Below are 15,837 nucleotides of genomic sequence, written 5' to 3'. Positions count from 1 at the left end.
GGGGGGAGACGCAGACCCTGAACGGCTGGGCACGCGTCCACCCGAAGGGCTGCTGGCAAGAGGAGAGGCCGCTGAGACGAACTCGCGGGCCCGGAAGGAGGCCCGCGCCTCACCTCAGGGTTGACTGCCTCTCCCGCGTTCCGGAGGTAAAGTGCGCGGAGGCCATCTCCGCCTCTATCTTTGTCTTAGGAATCATCTCTCTAGTGACGGCACAAAGGCAGGGGACTGGGGCAGACTTAACCCAGGAGGAAAAAAAAACGGGAAACAAGCATATTTCCTAATCCTGGCTCAACTCCAGTTCTGCACAGATTCTTCTCAAAAATTAATTACGCCAGTGACACATGGCCATTGCTTAATGCAATAAAAAAAAAAAGTTATCCAGCACAGGGCAATATAAATTAAAAGGCGACGTTCTCCTTCACAGAGTTCCTCTTTCTTGCTCAACGTTCTCCCACAGGCCAATGAATCTGTCCATCTGCCTTCAGTTATGGAGGCGGCAGTTCAGCACCATGGCTAAGAACACTGGGCTAAGATCTGACTGCCTGGGTTTAGATTCTGGCTATCACCTTACTTAGCTGTGTCACCTTAAGCAAGTTAACCTGTGTTTGTATGTCCTCATGTATAAGATGGGGACAGGAATAACTTCATGGAGTTATTGTGAAGATTAAGTAAGTTAATGTGCATAAAATTCTCAGAATAAAGCCAGGCACGTAGAAAGTACCCGAGAGTCAGCTGCTATACCAATAATACAACTGTGATGTAGCCAACAGAATAATAATTCTGACGACTATACTGATGATTCTCAAAGCCTCCTGCATAGGAGACTTGTCTTCCTGAGTCCTGACCATGCTCTGTGTTGATTTCACACTGGCAGCACCTCAAACTCATCCTGCCCAGCTCTGGACTCTGCATCTCTTGGGCAGCTCCTCCCTCTAAGCTCCTTGAGTAAATGGCATTTCTGTCCCCCCAGCTGCCTTAGCCAGGAATGAAGGTGTGATGTGAGACCCCACCATTCCACCCCAAACACCCCAGGACACTCTTCCCCTCCCCTGCTCCACTAAGCACTAACTCTTCTTCAAGTCTAAGCGCAAAGATCACTTCTGGGCATCGCCCACAACGCCCAGGCCCTCTGCTGTGTATCCGCATGACATCTGCCCCCCAGAAATCTCATAATGCTCATTATCCTTTATGACACTGGGTGTTTAATTACCTGACTTTCCCAATGGCTTATCAACCCTATAAGGGCAACAGAAACCTTACCTCCCTGATTCACTACTGTAACCCCAAAGCCACCAAAGCCAGCAGAGTGTCTGGCTGTAATGTGTGCTCCATAAACACTGCGTGAAAGAATAAGGAACGCACAAGACTATTGGCTGTAATCTACCTACACAAGACGTTGCTGGGGTCCAAAAGCCCGAGGAAGAAAACGGCCGAAGCAGCTGCGTGGGACTTTAGAAACTTGAATTCTACCATGGCTGAACTCTGTGCTTCTCTCCATCTTTCAGATAACCCTTTAAGAGCATCATGTAGGGCCTTCCCTGCGGGTAGAGTGGATAAAAAGCCGCCTGCCGATGCAGGGGACAGGGGTTTGATCCCTGGTCCAGGAAGATTCCACGTGCCTCGGAGCAACTAAGCCCGTGCGCCTAGAGCCTGTGTTCTGCAACAAAAGAGAAGCCACCGCCACGAGGAGCCCAAGCCCCACCCGGAGGAGCAGCCCCCACTCACTGCAACTAGAGAGAGGCCACGCACAGGAACACACACCCAGCACAGCCAGAAACACGTGACTCTGAAAAGAACGCAGGGCAAAAGATACCCAGAAGAACACACGATTTCTAGGCTAGAGACACAAAGGCAGTAACGTGCCATACTCGTCAATGCTGGCGGAGGTGTAAACTGGCATAGTCTTTGGGTTGGCAATGTGGCAAAGCCTATCAAGACTGTAAATGTATCCAGTGGCCACCTGTATCTGTATGGCTGTGCCCCTCTGCTGTCCACCCAAAACTACCACAACGTCGTTAATCGGCTGTACTCCAGTGCAAAATGAAAAGCTTTTAAAAAGTTGTAAACTTATGTAAGCTTGATCCAGAAATGTCTTTTTTAATTAGTTTTTATTGGCGTATAGTCGCTTTACAATGCTGTGTCAGTTTCTGCTGTACAGCAAAGTGAATCGTCTGTAGGTATAGCTCGACCCCCTCTTGCCTGGATTTCCTTCCCATTTAGATCACCACAAGCATTGAGTTCCCTGTGTTGGAAGTAGGCTCTCATTAGCCATCTATCTTATACATAGTTTGACCCAGAAATTTCACACTAAGAATCTATCCTATAGAAATTCTCATGTGACTGTGCGAAGATTTATGTTCAAGAATGACCAGTTAATCCTTGTTAAAAAAAAAAAAAAAAAGTGGGAGGGACTAGTTAAATACATCATGGCACATTCATAGAAAACCTAACGGTTGAGCATCCATTTAAAAAAGACAGATTTCTATAATACGGAGACATACTATCGCTATATCTGTGATAAGCTAAGTGAAAAAAGCCAAATTATATAACAATATTTGTAACCTGATATCACTTTTAGAAACACTGAAATAAAATTCCATATAGTAAGCTGTATTCATACAAATATCCTAAAGTGGAGAAGGCAATGGCACCCCACTCCAGTACTCTTGCCTGGAAAATCCCATGGACAGAGGAGCCTGGTAGGCTGCAGTCCATGGGGTTGCTAAGAGGCAGACAGGACTGAGCGACTTCACTTTCACTTTTCACTTTCATGCACTGGAGAAGGAAATGGCAACCCACTCCAGTGTTCTTGCCTGGAGAATCCCAGGGATGGGGGAGCCTGGTGGGCTGCCGTCTATGGGGTCGCACAGAGTCGGACACGACTGAAGCGACGCAGCAGCAGTAGCAGCAGCATTCATACAAATACACATTTTAAAAAACATCTGAGAGGATTCACACCAAATTCTCTAACAGTGGTTATCTCTGAGACACGCCATTGGCAGGAAGTGAAGGAAAATTTTTACTTTTTAGTTAATTGACTTCTATATGATTTGAAATGTTTCCCACATATACTCTTACTTTCGCAATTAAGATAAAAGACAATAAAGGTGATTTTTTAAAAAGTCTTCAAGTTGTTATCCAGCTGATCACGCAGCCAGCAGCCTGTGCTGAGGACGGTTAACTCCGATAGCCTCACAGTAGCCAGGCGCTGACAGAGCGAGCGTGGTGCCCGTGCAGTACAAGGCGGAGCACCTATGAGTTGACAGACCCACCCCAAGCTCCACTGCCCTCGTCTGAGGCTCCATGTACAGTGGTGAGAGTGGGTCCCACACGCCAGAGACCCTTCTGCAGAGATTCACTCCGCTGCAGGTGTCCGAAGCAGCCCTCAGCTCCAACAGGCACTCAGACAGATTCTATCACTTCAACGGGACATGGAAACAACAGCCTTCCCCGCTACATCACCGTGTAAGTTCCCGCTGCAGAGCAGATCCCCACCCTATGTTTGCTGGATTACCTCTTCAAAAAGCTGTGACTGTGAAAATCAAATTCAACTGAACCAAAAGGCAACAGGGTGTTAGCTAATTTCACTGCTTTATAGGGGAGCTTTACTTGGCCCTTAAATTACTTAGAAAGAATCTTAGAATTTTAGAATTAAAAACACCGAAATGAACAAAACGTGGACAACTTCCTTCATAATATTGGATTAAGGCAGGATTTTTCTAGCTATGACTTAAAATCCAGAAGCCAGAAAATAAATGACTAATTAATTCAACTATAAAAAATAAAAATTCTGCACGGCAAAAAATACCATAAGTTAAATCAGAAAGTAATGCAGTGCAGAGGTCAGATTCCCACGTGTAAACCCTCGGACCACAAGCAGAGAGCTGACCATATGAGGCAACCACCTAGTCTTGCCGAAATACTGAAACCAAAACTGAACAAACCTCCAGACTGAACCACTAGTGTGTACAAATACAAGTGATAAAGAAACAAGTTACACAACACTAAGGAGATGCCATCAGCAAAAAAAAACTAAAATGTAAGATGGCTCCTCCATAGGGCATATTTTTTCCAACAAAATAAACAGCCACATGGAAGAGAAACTAAATGTTAGGAGATACTTTAGAGTCATAGCAACCAAAACTATAAATGCCTTTTCTCTTTGACCCAGCTATCCCACTTCTGGGAATTCTTAGATAAAGCTCCCTTTCATGCATGAAATGAAGCAGGCACAGCATCATCCAGAGTCACACCACTAACAATATAAAAATCTGGGCGAGAACCAAGGGTGTGTATCTACTGACTGGCGAAATAAAGTGTGGTCTAGTTACATGGTGGAACACCACACGGCTGTAAAAAGAATGAGAACGTGCTTTTTGTTCTGAGATGGACGATCTCCAGGATATGTTTAAGGAGGAAAAGAAACAGGTTCAGATCAGCAGACATGATGTGCTGCCTTTACGTCTGTGGTGCTGGAGGAGGCTCTGGAGAGGCCCTTGGATGGCAAGGAGACCCACCCAGGCCATCCTAAAGGAGCTTAACCCTGAGTGTTCATTGGAAGGACTGATACTGAAGCTGACACTCCAATACTCTAGCCGCCTGATGTGAAGAGCTGACTCATTGGAAAAGACCCTTATGCTGGGAAAGACTGAAGGTGGGAGGAGAAGGGGATGACAGAGGATGAGATGATTGGATGGCATCACCGACTCAGTGGATGTGAGTTTGGGTAAACTCTGGGAGTTGGTGATGGACAGGGAGGTCTGGCGTGCTGCAGTCCATGTGGTCACAAAGAATCGGACATGACTGAGCGACTGAACTGAACTGAACCTTTATGTAAAAGAGTAGGAAAATAAGAATTTATGTTTATATTTTATTGTGTTTGCATAGAAAACCACTGGAGGACATAAAGTGGTTATAAATAAAAGTGGTTGCCTACGAGAGGAAGGGGTGAAGTGGCTGGAAAACTGAGTGGAAGGGGATAAGAGTGAGACAAGACTTGGCAGTGTATACCATTTCATGTTGTTCTGACTTATGGACAATGTGACCGTATCATCTATTTTATATAAAAGACAAGACAGGGAATCATCTATTACATTAACTTATTTGCATAAGAGCCTGACAATCCATCTAGTCAAGGCTATGGTTTTCCCAGTGGTCATGTATGGATGTGAGAGTTGGACTATAAAGAAAGCTGAGTGCTGAAGAATTGATGCTTTTGAACTGTGGTGTTGGAGAAGACTCTTGAGAGTCCCTTGGACTGCAAGGAGATACAACCAGTCCATCCTAAAGGAGATCAGTCCTAGGTGTTCATTGGAAGGACTGATGTTGAAGCTGAAACTCCAATACTTTGGTCACCTGATGCGATGAACTGACTCATTGGAAAAGACGCTTATGCTGGGAAAGATTGAAGGTGGGAGGAGAAGGGGACGACAGAGGATGAGATGGTTGGATGGCATCACCGACTCAATGGACATGGGTTTGAGGTAACTCCGGGAGTTGGCGATGGACAGGGAGGCCTGGCGTGCTGCAGTTCATGGGGTTGCTGAACTGAACTGAAAATTAATGATAATGGACCATGAAAATGAATGAGGTAAGTGGGGAAAAATATTCTGGCATCCGTTCTAGGAGTTTCTTGTGACTTTCAAATGACTTTCAAATGTTCCTCTGGGCATGAACCAGCAGCACCTACCTCCATGAAAAAGATATCTCCATTCGTGTCTGTCCCTGCATGTACCACAAATGTCTGCTTCTTCATGTGCCGGCTGCCACTGGACCGGATGGAGAGATCTCGTCCATTCTGAGGAAAGAGAGATCCTTTAGTGACATCCCAGCTTCCCTCTCACAGAGCAGTATGGGCCCAGAATCCCGCAATCAGCAGTTCAATTCCTCGGTCTCCTCAGCGAAGCGCCATCTGCTGGCCACTGGCCACCATGGACATGTTCACAAACCTCTTGGTCTCAGGATTCTTCTAACATTACTGATGACCCCCAAGAGCTTATGTTTTTGTGAGTTAAATTTATAGATATTTACCATATTAGAAATTATCATTGACAAAAGTCTTAAGTCTTTATTAATTCATTTAAAGTGTTAGTTGCGCGTCATGTCCAACTCTGTGACCCCCACAGACTGCACAGGCTGCCAGGCTCCTCTGTCCATGGAATTCTCCAGGCAAGAATACTGTAGTGGGTAGGCATTCCCTTCTCCAGGGGGTCTTCCCCAACCCCAGGGATTGAACCTGGGTCTCTCACATTGCAGGCAGATTCTTTACTTGACCCAGCAGGGAAATCCAATTCATTTAAAAGGAGTTAGTAATTCATTAGTAAGGGGGTGCAAGTGGTAAAGAATATGCCTGCCAACGCAGGAGACACAAGGGATGCGGGTTTGATCCCTGGGTCGGGAAGATCCCCTGGAGGAGGAAATAGGCAACCCACTCCAGTATTCTTGCCTAGGAAATCCCATGGACAGAGGCCTGGGCTACTGTCCATGGGGTCGCAAAGAGTTGGACACGACTTAGTGACTAGGTACAAGAGTACAATAATAAACCCATTGCATGGTAATATACATAACATATACTTTTCAAATAACTGTCTCTCTCAGAACAACAAAAAAAGGGAAGAGCAGCATTATTTTGCATTTTTGCAAGATTCATTAATGTTTTAAAAAATAGTTGCATTCTCATATCTGCTTCTACATTTATTTAATCCATTGTGACATGTTGCTTTGGCAGAGGTATATTAAAGACAATCTGACTTCAAAGATATGTATCTGGAAAAGGGAGGAGTATTCTACCAGGCTTTCCATATATATATGTATATTCTTCTCTGATGCTGTACCAGAACCTCAAGTAGTTTCTTAAACTTAGTTGCAGTGTGGGATCTGAAAACACACCAGTGAACACTCTGTACTCTGTTACAGTATGACCCATTTGTCTGCTTTACACTTGGGAGTTACGCTTGGAGTGGTTAGTTGAATTTTCAGCACCACACATTGAGCATCTGGAAAATACTGGTTTTTCAAGTTATGAAGCTCTTTCAAGTGTTGACACAATTCATGACATAATATCAAAAAATCACATTAATTTCATCAATTCATTATTTCATCAAATTCATCGTTCACTGATTCACCAACCTCACTAGAAAAGCCTTTAAATATTGAGAAGCTTCGAGCACAAAAGTCTGCTGAATACCCAACTCCAAACAATGACAGTTAGCCATTCTTTCAAGTGAAAATGATGTCCCATAAACAAAGCTGCCAGTTCACCATGCAACTAAAATTGTCACAGACTGCTTTTCCTCGAAACGATCATCGCATTTTGGTTTGCGGCAGAAATGCTCTGTGTGTATTTCTCATTTTGCCACACAGAATATTAAGAAGATGTATCATCAGTAATCAGATTTAAGAAAACTGATGATTTTAACTGCTTCATCGAGGACACTCTCAAGTAAACTGGCTTTCCATTTTCTTCTTAACCGAGAGAGTGCACAGGTGGGGCAGCCAGCATGCCTTGGTGCCACTGTCTACACTGCATTAAGGCACCAGCGGTTTTTACCCACATCTGCCTCTGAATCATTAGTGTGCATGTCAACCCAGTGAAGAAGGCAAACAACACCTCAGTACTGTCAAGAAAACGGTATTCGCCTTGTGGATCCACAGGGGTCCACAGACCACACAGATGCTGAAAAGCTGCACTGGGACAGTTTCAGTGCAGAGGCTCCTATCACCGAACAGAAGGGCAAACACCCTTCTAGAGGCCAAGCCCTACGTTCAGAACTAGGAGTTCTGAAAATATCTGAGCCAAGAAATGACCTACAGGGAAGCCTCTCCGTTAGGCCTTGGGGCCCACACCTAGGCAGCTGACTAGTGTGATGGAAGGAGCCTGAAAAATGGCTGAGACGTGCTCACCAGGTTGGCCAGCTGGTCAAGGACTTCATTGATTTGCTGACTGTACACAAGCCCAATATGGGACTTTCCCATCAGGCGCCTCACCTTCTTCCGGATGTCATTCTTATTTACCTGGAAAGCCAAAACAGAAGCTTAATAACCAAGAGTGACTGCAGGGTATTCTCTCCACTGGATCAACTCATGTCTTCACATTAAGAGAGGCCGGGAGAACAGGTGGAGCAAAAACCCCGGAACTCATTCTCAAAACAACTCTCTTCTACCCACCAGGTCCTTTCAGAACAGGACTCTTCTACTTGGAAACACAGTTCTCTCCCATGGCTATAAAAACCAAATATAACTAAGTCAAACTAGAATCTGCCGTTCATTGCTTTTCCAATGAGCAATGGCAACCCACTCCAGTACTCTTGCCTGGAAAATCCCATGGGCAGAGGAGCCTGGTGGGCTGCAGTCCATGGGGTCGCTAAGAGTCGGACACAACTGAGCGACTTCCCTTTCACTTTTCACTTTCATGCACTGGAGAAGGAAATGGCAACCCACTCCAGAGTTCTTGCCTGAGAATCCCAGGGACAGGGAAGCCTGGTGGGCTGCCGTCTATGGGGTCACACAGAATCAGACATGACTGAAGCGACTTAGCAGCAGTGCTTTTTACATCTACGAGGAAGTCTATATTATGAAGGACTAGTGCTGAAAAGTAAATTCTGAGCATCCTTTCTAAAGTTTCAGAATTTACTACTTGAAAAAAAATTCTTTTTCCACTGACTCCTCTGGGGAGTTCGACAGGCATCCTAAAAATATTCAGCAAAGAAAGCCCATTTAAAATTCAAAAGAAACAAACAGCAAGCCATCATCCATCACCTATACAACACTCCCCAGCTGTACAGCAGCCTGGCTGCTTCAGAGACAGGGATAAATGAACTGCATCGAGGCCTCAGACCTTCAGTGAGGAAGAGGCCCTAGCAGGATGCCCTGACTGCTTCCCGACTGCCCCAGGATTCAGGCAACAGGAACAAGCCTTGTCCTCAGCATTGGCAGTACCTAGGTGGAAGCAAGACTGGCCCTACCTTCATCAGCAGCATGTGCGAGATGAGATTGTGCAGGAGTGTGGCCAGCAGGCGGTCTTCATCGTCCTCCAGGCGCTTCCGGTCGTGTTCTCCCAGGGACAGGTACCTGAACGGGAGACCAGGACACGTCAGCCCCCAGGTGGGAGGATGCAGAATTAACGAGGAAGGGGCCAAATTTGCCTTTTCCAAGGGTTTATAAACCTCACACCTGTCTATCATTTCCTGGGGACCCTGGTCCATGCCCATTCCTTCTCTCTCCAACATCACAGCATCTAAGAACGCGTCTTCCCAGAACTGCATTTGGTCCCATAAAGTAGAACGCTCTTTGCCTGTGTGGAAGAGAGGGTAGTTCTTAGGGGCTTATATAACATATAAAGAAGGCGGCTGCCAAACTAAGATAAAGAGTAAATTCCAGCAAGGAAGGGAGTCTTTACAAATTCCAGAGCAAAGGAAACATCAGACTCGCCACCCCAGATCCAGCATTCCTGCCACCAGCCCCAGCTGCCTCCAAGTGAGGCCCAGTCCCTCCCAAGGAGGGATGAACAACACACACAGAAAGGTGGTTACTTATAGAAAAGGTCTCCATAGCAGCGTCCTCTAACTGGTCCCACATCGATCCTTTGTCCCTTCCTGCCAGTTTGTGAGCAGGAAGGACCATGGTAGCAAGAAAGTAAAAGAAGACAGAGAGATAGAGACTGTCGATTAATACCGGACTTCAGTCTCTCCTAGCGTTCTCCCACTGCCTTCCTCTCTCCGGACCGACAGTCGCCGGCTTCAGATATAAAAACGCCCTCTCACATCCGCACTGACGTCAGCCAACAGCCACGCAGCTACTTGTCCGGTGCCACCCTCTTCCCTGGCCGAGGCCTGCTTCCTTCCTGTGCAAGAGGCCTTCCCGGTCTGCTTCTCACCTAGGAGTCCCTCGTAGAGGTAGACTCGCTGGCTGACATCTTCAGAAGAGCGACCTGGGCTGCCCACCAGCTTCTCCTTTACACTTGGCTTCAAGCTATGGGCTTTACCCTAGAGAGAAGAGACAACAGGTCAGCTGCCAAGGCACCAAGGGACAGGGGCAAAGGAAACCAAGCAGCTTATAAAAGAGGCTCACACACCGGCCACCATCATTAGCCACATGTATTCCAGTAGCCCTGTCTTTGCCACTCAGCAGCTCACTTCAAACAGAAGTCTATCTGGGACTTCCCTGGTGGTCCAGTGGGTTAAAAATCCACCTGCCAATGCAGGGGACACGGGTTTGATCCCTGGTCTGGGAAGAATCCACATGCCGTGGGGCAACTAAGCCCGTGCTCCCTAAAGCCCATGCACCTCAACTAGAGAAAAAGCCTTCACTCAGCAAAGACCCAGCACAGCCAAAAATAAATAAAAGAAAGTTTTTAAAAAATAAGTCAATCTGATAATACTGCTTTCGGTTACTGCCTCCCGAAACATGTACTCGACCTTTCATTTTTACTTATTTTTACCTCCTTTCGTTTCTGTAAGACTCTTTGCTCTTAAAAATAAGACAAATTCTCGGTAGCAGCGTGACACAGTGGAAAGAACACTGGGTTTCTTTTCTGAGGATGACCAAGAATCAGACCCCTGCCTCTTACTAGCTGTGTGATCTTTGGCACAAAACTGATTAGCTTCTCAGACTCATTTTCTTCATCTGTAAAAGGAAGGTTATAATACCCACTCAACAGGACTACTCCAGGGATTAAATGAGAAAAGACATATAAATCACTCATAGTGCCTGGCACACGTGTGTGCGCTAAGTTGCTTCAGTGGTGTCCCACTCCTTGCGACCCCATGCACTGCAGCCCGCCAGGCTCCTCCGTCCATGGGATTCTCCAGGCAAGAACACTGGAGTGGTTGCCACACTCTCCTCCAGGAGACTCCCACGTCTCTTACGCCTCCTGCACCAACAGGCAGGTTCTTTACCCCTGGCACATGGCTGGTGTTTGACAAATGTTAACGTCTTCTCTCTTACCATCTCTTAGAAATATCTTCCCACGTAAAAATACCACTTTATCTGCCACTTCCACAACAGTAGGCTTTCTGTTTATTCGGGAGAGATTTTCAGCTGGGGAAGGGGTAGCTCTCACACCCATTTCACAACACGTGAGGCAGCATAAGCAGAGAAGCCACCAATCAGAGGTTCCTGGGCAATAAACACCTAATGAGCGTGTGCAAACGCCAGCTGCCTGGTTCAGAGCCCAAGACTTCGTTCAGGGAACCGTATTAACTTAATATAATGCTGTCTCTTGCCAAAGCAGCCTATTTTTTTGAGCCAAGAAATTTAGGTAACTGCTCTCGGCAACTCAACCGCAGGAAGCACCCTTACCCAGAAGCACAGGACAAGTAAGAATCTGTCCCGGGAAGTGCCAGGAAGGGGAGCCCACAGCTGAGTGGCTTCTTGCAAGACAGCTACGGCACAGCATGTACCTCAGCTTCCAGAACAGAAGCAGACTAGAAGGATTTAAGATGCTCTTAATTAAAAGGGTCTGTTTAGACTCCGGGCGAGTTACAGTCCACGAGTTTGAACGGCTCTGCTGGTTCAATCCTACCCCTACCCCCCACTCTGGGATGTCACTGGCTCTGTCTGAAGCAGGGCTGCACAAGGCCCTGGGGTGGGAGTGACCGCCAGGGCTGCCTGCTGTATTTCATTTAGACTTGCTCTCCCGTTCTCCCCACAGACCAAAGATGAGGGCCTCTGAGCTCAGGCGGAGAACACCCATCCTCAGCTCTGCCTAACCAAGTGCCCAGAGTGGCAGGACCCTTAACGCTGCCTGGGGATGCCTGTATACACTGCAGGGCGGTGTGTCTACAGACAGGGACGAAAAAGAGCTCATTTAATTCCTACTGATCCCTGGCTTATTGTATAACCTAGGGCAAGAGCTATTCTTTTTCCCCCTACGGCTTTGTTTCCCTCACCTATCAGAAGAGATCAGTCATAGCAACATACGGAACTGCAAACTTCTTGAGAAGGGGAATCATGCCTTGTCACCCCTGATTCTTTCTTACAGAATCTGGCATTTAGTCAATCACTTAATAGACGTTTATTCACAAAGGAAAGCTTCGAATAACTGTTGCTGCTGCTGCTGCTGCGTCGCTTCAGTCGTGTCCGACTCTGTGTGACCCCATAGACGGCAGCTCACCAGGCTCCCCCGTCCCTGGGATTCTCCAGGCAAGAACACTGGAGTGGGTTGCCATTTCCTTCTCCAAAGCATGAAAGTGAAAAGTGAAAGTGAAGTCGCTCAGTCATGTCTGCCTCTTAGTGACCCCATGAACTTCAGCCTACCAGGCTCCTCTGTCCATGGGATTTTCCAGGCAAGAGTACTGGAGTGGGGTGCCAGTGCCTTCTTCGTAAGGTGCTACATAAACAAAGCAGTGAGCAGAATAAAAACAGGCTGACTGGGACAAAATGAGACCTGCAGCTGCCCTGACGTGGCCACAAAGGCATCACTTTGTTTATTTTAAACACAGGGGTTATTGCCACATAGGAGTCGAAGCCCTTATGTGACTGGGCAGGAAGCCTAACTCATCAATGATTCAGGAGAAGGTTCTGAAAGTCCCAGAGCATGGCGTCGGATGACTCTGCAAAGAGCTAATTTAAGAAACATTTTTCTGAGGTCAGATATACGAAAGTTATCCATGCCTGGCCTTCCCTTTTGCCTCCTAACTGCCTCCTAAGTTTCAACCTTTTCTAACCTAGCCCCATCCCGCTGAGCTTACAAAGATGGCACTGGTGGCAGAGTTGGTCTCGATCTCACTGTCAGACAAGGTGCCTCGAGAGCCTGCCAAGTGGGCGCTGCCCTCGCCGCCTGGGCCATCACCCGCACTGCTGCTGAGGTCGCTGTCTGCTCCCAGGGTCTCTCCGGAGCTGTTGCTCACCTGCAAAGGAAGAAAGGCGGTAAGGGATCTCCCCCAGGGGTGCGTCCCGGAGATGCCAAGCTTCTTAGAGCCTTCTGCTGCCGTTAAAAAAGAAAAAAAAACCACCCAGCCTCAAAGGCGTGTTAAGACAGCCTCTGGAAGTACCTTCTTTACAAGATGAGGAGACGCCCTGGGTGAAATCTCAGGGTCTGAGCCCACAGACAAGGACCTACGACAGGTACACGTCTCCACCAAGAGAACCCAGCTGACCTGAGAGCAAGGCCAGCCTCCACAGGAGAGAGGAAACCCCCTTCCGAAGGGGACCCACACCCCGCCCACCAAGGCACCAGCGTGGTGTTCCCCTACCACGGTGCTAACTTCAGAGTCCTGACTTGAGCTTCGGATCATCACGGCGGGACTCACACCGACGACAGAGTCTGGATCGGTCCTCTGAAACGAGACACGCGGACTCAGACACAGCAGGGAGGAGATCCATCCACGCTCTCCTTCCCTAAGAAACACTGTATCTTCTTCCTCCTCCCATCCCCACCCTTCTGTTGTCATCCCTGGACGGGTCATGAGAAATCAGCCCTTTTTCCTGAATATAAAATATGTAGGACTTACAGAATAAGAAAAACAATGAATGGAAAACAAATACGTGCTTGCTACGGAAAATACATGAAAGAAATGAGGAAATTTTTTAAAAAAGCCATAAACTTACCACCCACGTTAATCACTGTTATTAAAGCCTAGCATACTTCCTTTCAGTCTTTTCTACGTATATTTTAAAAGTAAAATCTGATTCACCCTGCATATAGCTTTGTAAACACTTTCCCATGTCACTAAATTTTTGAAAATACAGTCATTAATGGATACTAATATTGCATTACATGGATGCTGCTGCTGCTGCTAAGTTGTTTCAGTCGTGTCCGACTCTGCGTGACCCCACAGACGGCAGCCCACCAAGCTCCTCCGTCCCTGGGATTCCCCAGGCAAGAATATTGGAGTGGGTTGCCATTTCCTTCTCCAGTGCATGCATGCATGCATGCTAGGTCGCTTCAGTCGTGTCCGACTCTGTGCGACCCCACAGACAGCAGCCCACCAGGCTCCCTCGTCCACAGGATTTTCTAGGCAAGAATACTGGAGTGGGTTGCCATTTCCTTCTCCATTACGTGGATAGATTACACTTATTTCACCATTCCTCTGAGACTGGATATTCATGATGTTTCAAGGTTGTCTTTTTGTTTTGGTCTTAAAGTGTTCTGAGATAGCAAACTGTTGATGCTCACGATTCTGAACACGGTTGTCACAAACCTGGGAACCGGATGTCAGGCTCACACCACTGTCTGCGCTGACCTGGGACTTTTTCTCGTCGGTCTCACCAAGGTCAAAGGTGGGTTTGATTACTTCAGGCCCTGAGGAGGGGAAGACTTGTGTTACTCGGTACACAGGCTAGGGGCAGGCTGGCCAAGGGAGTGGGACAGAGGCACGGCCTGGCCCCAGACCTGCTCCGTGTGTCCCAGTCACCTTTCCAGGGACTGCCACTCACTCGGGCCCCGCTGGAAGAAGAAGTCCCCAGATGCCTTAAGAACCAGGTAGGGAAAAATCAGACCTGGTCTCAAGGGGTTCTGCAGCCACCTTCTTAGCTAGAGAAGACTCTGACCGCATCATCCTAAGGAGGAAAAGTTACACAAACCAACCACGCTCCACCGCACTCCGGGTCAGCGCTCACCGGGGCCTGAGGGCCTTTGGGGTCCCCCGGTCCCTGCGCTTTCCCGTAAATCTCTCTGAAGGGACCAGAGTAGGAGGAGCCCAGGGAATTAAAGAACACCAGCTGTTTCAGTGGACACTACCCACCCACCCCCCCCAGCTTCCACGTTCCAGGTTAAAAGGCACCCCCGTCTTTCCCGCCCATCCACAATGGTATGGCAGAAGGACAGAATGACAGAAAGCGAGAAAGCGTGCCTAGGCAAGCCACCAGAGAGCCGGGAGGCTGCAGACTCAACACGGAGGGACAGCAACCATCTCTGCCAACTGTGCCCACAGGCCTTCCAGTGGGTGCGGGAGACTCAGCCAATGAGGGGCGCTGAAGTAGGCAAACGTTCTCCCCACCAACTCTGGGGCGACAGAGAACCCAGCTCTGGGGGCCTTTACGCAGCGGATGCCCTGATCACCGCCTGGTTTACCGCAAGGGGAAGGGGCAGCAGCAGCCTACGAGCACATACCTAAGTGTCACACACCACCTACCTGCTTTCGTTCCAAATACCCCCCAAGAGCAAATTTGGGGTGGGGCTGACCAAGGGGCCTGCCCCGACTGGACCTGGGGAGTTGGCAGGTATGGGAGACTTGGGAACGGGAAGGGGCATTTGTTCCTTACTCTGTTTTTCCAAAGCTTTTTGCTTTTTCACTTCCTGGTGCTTGCTCCACAATTCTACCCCAGATGCAATGTAAGCAGGAGAGAAAGACAGAGAGAGTCAGAGGCTGGTCAGACAGATGAAATGGAAACCCCACCCACCCAAGCTGCTTCTGTCTCAGGCACAGAACTACAAATCAAGAGAGATCTTCATTGAGGGGAGGGGTAGGGGGTGAAACATCGAGAGATCTAATGCCTTCCCCCTGCCGCCCAGCTCAAGAACTAAATTCCTTTCCGCATCTCCATGCGTCAGTGAAAATCCTGCGGAATGTCAGAGACAGAGAAGCCTCTGATCAAGCGCCTTTGTTCTGGTGCGAGGAGACTGACCCCAAAGAGGCTGAAACACTTGCTCAAGATCACGTAACCTTGAGCCAGGGAGAGCTTCCACCACACCGTGCTCGCTCTGCCAAATGAGCCGGGGAACAGCAAACTTTAAGGATTCCAGATCAGACAGAGGATCACCTCGTGCAGCCACGGGGCCCCAGAAGCATCAGCACAGATCTGGGTGCTCCTCTGGATTGGACAGAGGCCACCTGTGCAGGCAGCTAGTATCCTTCCCTGTTGCTACCAAAACACCTGCTTACCCTCAGAATCAGT

General features: G+C 48.0%; 1 protein-coding gene across 39 annotated transcripts in view; it reads right to left on the bottom strand.

The window, feature by feature from the left end:
- MADD (MAP kinase activating death domain) overlaps nt 1-15,837 on the bottom strand; it is a 36,706-nt gene that overhangs the window by 5,728 nt on the left and 15,141 nt on the right. For 9 of the 39 annotated variants that reach the window (XM_068988176.1, XM_068988174.1, XM_068988181.1 and 6 more), the window contains 10 exons: nt 15,205-15,258; nt 14,142-14,242; nt 13,206-13,277; nt 12,690-12,848; nt 9,875-9,983; nt 9,531-9,593; nt 9,172-9,292; nt 8,964-9,069; nt 7,903-8,013; nt 5,690-5,797 (listed from right to left, as the gene is read on the bottom strand). In XM_068988176.1, the coding sequence (XP_068844277.1) occupies nt 5,690-5,797; nt 7,903-8,013; nt 8,964-9,069; nt 9,172-9,292; nt 9,531-9,593; nt 9,875-9,983; nt 12,690-12,848; nt 13,206-13,277; nt 14,142-14,242; nt 15,205-15,258 (1,004 nt within the window). Of the gene's footprint in view, nt 1-5,689; nt 5,798-7,902; nt 8,014-8,963; nt 9,070-9,171; nt 9,293-9,530; nt 9,594-9,874; nt 9,984-12,689; nt 12,849-13,193; nt 13,278-14,141; nt 14,243-15,204; nt 15,259-15,837 lie in introns of all 39 variants that reach the window. The other 30 variants (XM_068988183.1, XM_068988178.1, XM_068988194.1 and 27 more) reach the window with 9 other exon arrangements.

Source organism: Capricornis sumatraensis, chromosome 16, assembly GCF_032405125.1.
Source record: "Capricornis sumatraensis isolate serow.1 chromosome 16, serow.2, whole genome shotgun sequence".
NCBI lineage: Eukaryota > Metazoa > Chordata > Mammalia > Artiodactyla > Bovidae > Capricornis > Capricornis sumatraensis.
The sequence above is the reverse complement of the archived record's forward strand: the minus strand, read 5'-3'. Positions and strand labels throughout refer to the sequence as shown.